Consider the following 8,129-nt stretch of genomic DNA (forward strand, 5'->3'; position numbering starts at 1 on the left):
GTTAAAGCTATAGACACATAACATTTTTTTTTATACGGTAGATGTGGGCTGTGAACTAGGTATACGAAAAGGTAAAAAATAAAAATCTCAAAAGTGCACATAGCAGATTTTGGTTTGACAGCGACGTTATGTAATTTTTGAAAAACTAATAGTCATCATGGTAGAACAAGGCATTTTTTAAAATATGTAGTTCAAAAAACCATGAAAGTCCCTGGTTATCGACGAGGTTTGGTGGTCAAATACACAGTTTTTTGGAAATATTAACAATGCCTTAGACTTTGTTTTTTTTTTGGAGTTTACTCCTTTAGAATCGATTTACATATATAGGCCCGGGGTATGAAAATTATGGGGACCAAAATCGTACTAGCATGTCACACGAAATGCGTTATGCGCCTGATTGGCTCCTGATTGCGTGATGCGTGCGCGCGCCAATCAAAATCGTACTAGCATGTCACACGAAATGCGTTATGCGCCTGATTGGCTCCTGATTGCGTGATGCGTGCGCGCGCCAATCAAAATCGTACTAGCATGTCACACGAAATGCGTTATGCGCCTGATTGGCTCCTGATTGCGTGATGCGTGCGCGCGCCAATCAGGAGCCAACGCGCGGCCGCGTTATCGCAGGTGACGCCGGGCTGCTGCGCCGGCAGTCCGCCACAAAGCCTCGTACTGATCGCGCGTTTCTCTCATTATTGTATTTTCATATATTTGTTAGTCGTTTGTTTTGTGTCTCGTTAATTTGTTAATAATCTGTAGTGTATCGTGTTGTCGTAATATAGAACTATTTCTCGTATTGTTTCGTTTAATTTTTTATATCCAGTAAACTCCAGTCGTGCGTCGGAGCGGACACACACACTTTTTTATCATAGTATGAATATTTGTTAGGCAAACTCACCTCAAACCACCCCTGGGCTAATATATGCAGAAGACTGTCCCCGCAGCCAGAGTACAAAGGATTCGGTATGCATCCCTTCTCCAATAACTTGGCGGCGAAAGATCTTTCTACAACGCCCTCGTTCTTCCCTTCCACGGGATCTTCGCTAAAGGCGTCCTTATTGGTTACCGGAGCGTCGAAAGGATTGGAGCCGTTCATAACTAAAGTCTCACTAGACGATATAGACGCTCGTCTGTCGTCGACCAGCGCGTAGTACAGCGGTGGGTGTTCGTCCGTTATAGTACGTAAGTTTGCGTCCAGCGAAGCTTGTTTCAGTAACATGTCGAATATCCTCTGGTTCCTCGCTATGACCGCCTGGTGTAGGGGTGTGCTGCAAATATTTCGGTTTATATCGATCGAATTACCTCGATCTTGAGACGTGGCAAATTATTTGTTTTAAACTAACGAGTGATTTTATAGTGCAACTGTGAGCAAAAAAAACGGTGCGCGTGCAACTTGGTGCACGTGAATGAAGTGAAACTTCTTTTTCGATATGTGGATTTGTGTGGTTTTCTTCATTTTTCATCCTTAAATCAGATTGCTCTTGTAATAGGGAATGCTATGTATAAGAGAGGCGACATATTCAACATTTATATTATATATATTTTAAATTATAGATAGAAAAATGAATATGTATATTTTAAATACTTTATTAAAATATTGGACGCTACTCATAGCTAACGCTCGCGCTGGCCTGTAACATGTATATTGAGTGCCACGCATTCACTCTCGCTCTATCTCTTTCTAGTATGGTAGCGTTAAATGTTTAACGCAACCTTGTTGGAAGTCGCATTAGAAGTTTCACTTCAATTATCGGAATCAACTTGTGGTTGGGCCTATTGTGAACCCAAACGGGTAGGTACAACCACTCTGTATACTTCCGCAGCGAAACGGTATTTCATATTCCGGTTTGAAGGGTGGGATAGCCGTTATAATTTACAACTCAGAACTGATGTCTCGCTATGATATTTTTTTTTTTTTTTTTATTGCTTAGCTTTGTGGACGAGCTCACAGCCCACCTGTTGTTAAGTGGTTACTGGAGCCCATAGACATCTACAACGTAAATGCGCCACACACCTTGAGATATAGTTCTAAGGTCTCAGTATAGTCACAACGGCTGCCCCACCCTTCAAACCGAAACGCATTACTGCTTCACGGCAGAAATAGGCGGGGCGGTGGTACCTACCCGTGCGGACTCACAAGAGGTCCTACCACCAGTAATTACGCAAATTATAATTTTGCGGGTTTCATTTTTTACACGATGTTATTCCTTCACCGTGGAAGTCAATCGTGAACATTTGTTGAGTACGTATTTCATTAGAAAAATTGGTACCCGCCTGCGGGATTGGAACACCGGTGCATCGCTTCAACACGAATGCACCGGACGTCTTATCCGTTAGGCCACGACGACTTCTGTACGATATCTGTGCACTCTGCTAACCACTTAAAACCAAGTAGGCCATGAGCTCGATTCGTGACTAAGTAACAAAAAAAAACCTTCGACTAATCGATATGAGCATTTAATGCGTAATTTTAGTCGTGTGTATATTTCAATATTTTTTTTAATTACTTCTTAGATCGATAGACGAATTTACGATATTCATTTGTTAGCAGAGACTATAAACCAGAGTGCAAACAGGTTCACACCTTGAGATATGAGGTCGCAGATATGATTATTTGTTAATACAATCACTAACCTACACCTTAAACCTATCAATTTCTAACGTAAATACGATTGTTTCGCACCAGAAATAGTATAGTATGGTGGTATGTACTTGTACTAGTTCACAATACATCCCTAAGAAAAACAAAACGAAACCAAATAAATAAAAATAAAACGTACACAAATAAAGCGTAAAGCGCATTTAACGACCGTCTGGTGTAGTGGTAAGTGACATGGTCACTACACAAGGCGGTCGCGGGTTCGAATCCCGCCAAGGAAAGATATTTGTATGATAAATATAAATGTCTTTTCCAGGGTTATGGATGTATATTAAATATATGTATGTGTATAATAAAAATCTTACATTTATTTCCGTTATCTGGTGCCTGTAACACAAGTTCTTTACGAACTTATCACGGGACCAGTTAACGTGGCGTGATTGTTAGTAAATATTTATTTATTTATTTATTTATAATTAACAAAATACGTGACACGCTAAAGGATCGACATTCTAAATAACTTCTGGCATGACCTTAAAATAACGTGGCGTTACTCACAATCCTTTTCTATTTTGTTTGTTTATGTCCGCGTTTTTCTGTATCATTGTTTCAGCTATTTCAGTCATTTGTTCCATGGTTTCTTCGTCACACGAACTCGTGGTTAGGGAAGCGATCAGATGTAATGCCGTGTCACCTTCTTCTCTGAAAAGAAAAAAAAAACATATTTTTAATAACCAAAATACAGACGATATTATGATATCAATTTGACGAACGACCTTGTGGTTCACGAATCTAGATTTTTTGTTTTTTTGTAAAATATTACGGTACTATTAATAAAATTGATGAAATTTACAGAAACATTCATTTACAAATCTCTATATAAATGAAAATCAATGTCTGTTTATCCGCTATGCGTTTGTGCTTATGTTTGTTATGTGTTTCAGTTATTAAAGTATAACGCTAGTGCCAGAAGAGGAGCGTGTCGTTAGTTAGACCTTTTTTATTTTTATGTTTTTATGAATGAAGGATTTGTGATGACCCGGAGGTCTTCCCAGTTTCATCAGGAGAGGTAGGTGAACAAAGACTCGGCCATGAGGGGTGGGATTTGCTAACAGCTGCTCGAACACCTCCGGAAGAGACTTAGCAGCTCAAGGACAGCTGGTTCGCGAATGCATCTACTACTGGATCGGAATCTCGACTCGCTGAGAAGATCCGGCGAGAAACTCGGCGGGCAATGTGTTGTTAGACCAACTCCTGTGATACTTCCCTTTTGTCTTTGTATCTGTTGGTATCACTGAAATGTGATTCGATTTTAACGATAAATTAGCGGTTGTTCTGTCCCATGCGTGATTTCGACCTAACGATGTCTTGAGGCGGACGACAACAGACGTATGAGCAGATCTTGTCTGCCAGTTAATAGATAAAATCCTTACTTGGTTGTCAAATTGGGGTCGGCGCCGTTGTCAACTAGAAACTTGGCAGAGAAGGCGTCTCGTGAATCTATCGCCCTGTGTAGCAAGGTCCTCCCACGCGGACCTCTGGAGTCGGGGTCCGCACAATGCTGTAGAAGAGTTGTCGCTATAGAAGCGCTTCGGCCTCGCAACGCTAATTCTAATGGTAATTCTCCTCTTGAAGACATAGCGTTCACTATATCGGTTAACTGTAACAATGAAACCTGAGTTTTAAATTTCATTTTTAAGGTCTCAAGTATATTTAAAAAGAACAATAACTAAATAATGTAAAGATCAAATAAGATAATACGACAGAGTGACTGAACTCTTGAGTGAATTGACCTCTTGTACATTAAAAATTTGCATGTATAATCTTGTACATGCAAAAAATGACTGGGAGCATTCAACTTATTCAGTGCATGTAAGTATCATAAAAACTTGCATATCATTCAAAAAAACAAAAAGAGAACGTATTTTAAACCAAAAATAGATAGTCGAAAAATTTACTTTGAACAGTAATTTTGTAGTCAAAATATATTTAGAGGTTGCCCGGTATTTGTACAGTGTTAATTCGTTACATCTGCATTCATTTAGGAAGTATTAGGCAATCGTTAACTTACTATACGAGGCACGCAGGGCCGAAATAAGAAATGTTTTTATTGGCGAAGTGGCGATAAGTTATTATGATTTCGGGTACACCGCGGTACCTACCACCGTCCTGCATATTTCCCCCGCGAAGTCAAACTTGCTTTCTAATTTCAGACATTGCACAATATGATTGAGGCTTCAACCTCATGTCTCAAGGCAGGTTGTGGCATGAACTTGTAATTTCTGTTGTTCATAACATAGGGTTATAAAAACACTTTTTAGAGGGAGAGTTATTACCCAAAGTTGAGCTTTTAAACTTAGCCTGGTAAAGAAAACCTTTTCCCCCATAATAAGCAATCAATCCATAGACAATAATCGCCATATTGCTAACTTGAACGAAGAGGTGTCGTACTCCGTATACATATACCGTTAGGCTCATTTCAGACGTTCGATCTCCGATAAAGAACTAAGATAGTCAGTAGGGTATTTTAGCAAACCACTAGTACGCCTGCAGTACAATATTTAAGGGGGGGATGTTTGTACCATATCCATTACTAAAGATTAATTAAAAATTTATACAATGATCAACAAATCCTGCCATCCTAACGCTTTAAATAAAATAAAAACATATTTTTATTATTATAACTGAATTACAATTTATTTTAATGTTACTTAAATTCACAAATTCATTTAATATTTTTCTCGGTTTCCGTGCGTCGTAGACATAATCAAAACTATCGTCGTCCGTGACGACGAAAACCGTAAAACATTCGAAGTTTCGAGAACACTATATATAGAACGCGAGATTAAATCGTAAAAATAATTTTATTCTAATCGTTTCAAGTTACGGGCAGCATTAGAAAATCCGACGACCCCCTCCGAGTTCAACCTCGGAAGCACGCAACGGTAACGTCAAAACAACTGATTGGCGACAGGTGAAGTGCAGAACAAAGTCTGGTCCGTTGAATGTTTATTGCATGTAGAATGTAGGTAGGTATCTTATTATATGAAGTTCACTTCAATAACGTACATTCTTATGCAAAATATCATACGTTTGATGCAGTTTTAAATGTCAAGCAATTAAAAACAGCAAACAATGAGTGTCTTTAGTTTGCGTAATTAATTCTCAAGGAAATTTTAATGTCATCATATTAAAACGTGAGACCATCAAATATTGAGTTCTTTTAAAATATTAATTACGGAAGAAGAGAGAAATAACATATTTTTAAAGTTACTACAGCAAATGAAGTACCTTTGCACGCGTTTTTTTTTTAAATCTATGACGTAATAGTTCGGATGATCATCTTAAGTTAACAACGGGTACTAATTGATTAAAAGTAGCGAGAGACAAAAACAATACTTGCGTTCGAGGCGTAAATAAATGGTGGGTGAAACACAATTACGTTACGTTCCCCCAATATCTGCAGCAAAACAAGAATTTCTATGCGTTCCATTAATCACTTAACAAGACCAGTTAAGCTATGAATTTGCTAGAATTATAATATATAATTGAGTAAAAAAATATTATATATTATGAATAAATTTTCATTTTTGCTCTCTCGTATATTTTTATATATTTACACCTAAGGGCGATCATTGTTGCAAAGAGGTCTCCTAAAAGGCTCGCCACAATCACCGGTTCTACGATGTACCCTATCATATCACCAGGTCGTCCGTGCGCACCTTGCAGAAGATTTACCTACTTTGCAACTTCCAATTCGCAATCCCAATACTACTATTCGGCCCATATACATCGATAAACAATAAATCAAGTACCGAACCGATATTATTATACAGAGCGCGACAGACTTAGCGCTCGGAATTCAAGTCGCATTAACACTCGTCAATGTAACTTGATGAATTACAATAGTCTACTTTCACGATTACACAATTCGTTGTGCGATATTTGTAACGAACATTCAATTATTATCCTTGCGTAATTTGTTAATGTAAAATTAATTTAACTAGAGGTCCCGCAGTAGTCGAAATTCGACTATAATATAAACTCTTCTATAATCACAAATTTTGCCAAGGCTACACTATAAAAAATATTAATAAAGACAAACAGTATTTAATCTATTCTCAATTTGACCACAGACGTCAAGAACAAAAGTTTGACAATAAATAGCATGGACGCGTGTGTGCGTTAAATACATGGTATTTAGTGTGTGTAATGTTTTCTTTATTGATTTAATGTATATTTTATGCATTATTTAAAAAAAATTTTAGCATTGTGCGCTTCTTCTCTATATTCTCTATAAGTGTGGAAAATTTCATACTCCTCCGTCCCTGTAATTTTCGTAAAAAGGGATACAAAGATTTGCTTCACGTATTAATATATAGATTTCATATGGGGGAAATGTAAAAACGAATATGGCAACAGAGCTCTGGTTAGCCAACTTAATAACAAGAAATAAAACAACCGAACGGTTTATAACAAAGACAAAATACAAAATATATTGCGGAAAACATTAACCTCATTTGACCTTGCCGAAGACGGAAAAATTCAATTTTGTATTAACCAGTATTTAACTATTATTCCATTAAATATTTTGTCATGTTGTTTACGTTGCAAAATATTCATGGAAAACCATAATTTGTGAGAACCGATAAAATTCGACGCAATCATTGAACCATAAGAATTTCGTAAATACTTCGAGAAACAGTTATTCGAGAATCGTAATTTATAATAACGTTTAAACCCTTTAAGAGAATAAGTTAATCTTTAAAATGTTTAATAATAGTCGACTACATTTTCGTTATTGATTTCTATCCATCAATTATATCTAAAACATCAAGTAGATAAATCAAGAATTGAGATTAACAGTGCAGTCCCTTCCGACTAGGCGCGTCAATACCCCCGCCCCCGCCGTTCGCCCAATCACGATGTTCGACCAGCCCATACCGTGGGCCCCGAAGGTCAAATATTTAGGCGTCACCCTCGACAGTAGGATGACATTCCGCCCCCACATCAAGACGGTACGCGATCGTGCCGCCTTCATTCTAGGACGTCTCTACCCGATGATATGTAGGCGAAGTAAAATGTCCCTTAGAAATAAGGTGACGCTCTACAAAACTTGCATACGCCCCGTCATGACCTATGCAAGTGTAGTGTTCGCTCACGCGGCCCGCACTCACTTAAAGTCATTCCAAATTATTCAATCCCGTTTTTGCAGGATAGCCGTCGGAGCCCCGTGGTTCGTCAGGAACGTCGACCTCCATGACGACCTGGACTTAGAGTCCATCAGTAAGTATCTGCAGTCGGCGTCCATGCGCCACTTCGATAAAGCGGCACGACACGAGAACCCTCTCATCGTGGCCGCCGGTAACTACATTCCCGATCCTGCGGACAGAATGGAAAGCAGTCGACGTCGCCCAAAACACGTCATCTCGGATCCGCCCGATCCACTAACGGTGCTTTTAGGTAATTCAAGCACCGGTCACCGTTCTCGTCGAACCCGTCGCTTGCGACGAAGGGCTCGACGAGTAAATTA

General features: G+C 38.7%; 1 protein-coding gene across 2 annotated transcripts in view; it reads right to left on the reverse strand.

The window, feature by feature from the left end:
- Positions 1–8,129, reverse strand: part of LOC114246790 (ankyrin repeat and FYVE domain-containing protein 1) — a 58,240-nt gene that overhangs the window by 15,240 nt on the left and 34,871 nt on the right. For both annotated transcript variants that reach the window (XM_028179485.2, XM_089733734.1), the window contains exons 6-8: positions 4,030–4,256; positions 3,155–3,298; positions 896–1,265 (exon numbers count right to left, since the gene is read on the reverse strand). In XM_028179485.2, coding sequence (XP_028035286.2) covers positions 896–1,265; positions 3,155–3,298; positions 4,030–4,256 — 741 coding nt within the window. The remainder of the gene's footprint in view (positions 1–895; positions 1,266–3,154; positions 3,299–4,029; positions 4,257–8,129) is intronic.

The sequence above is a fragment of the Bombyx mandarina genome, chromosome 16 (assembly GCF_030267445.1).
Source record: "Bombyx mandarina strain Sakado chromosome 16, ASM3026744v2".
Lineage (NCBI taxonomy): Eukaryota > Metazoa > Arthropoda > Insecta > Lepidoptera > Bombycidae > Bombyx > Bombyx mandarina.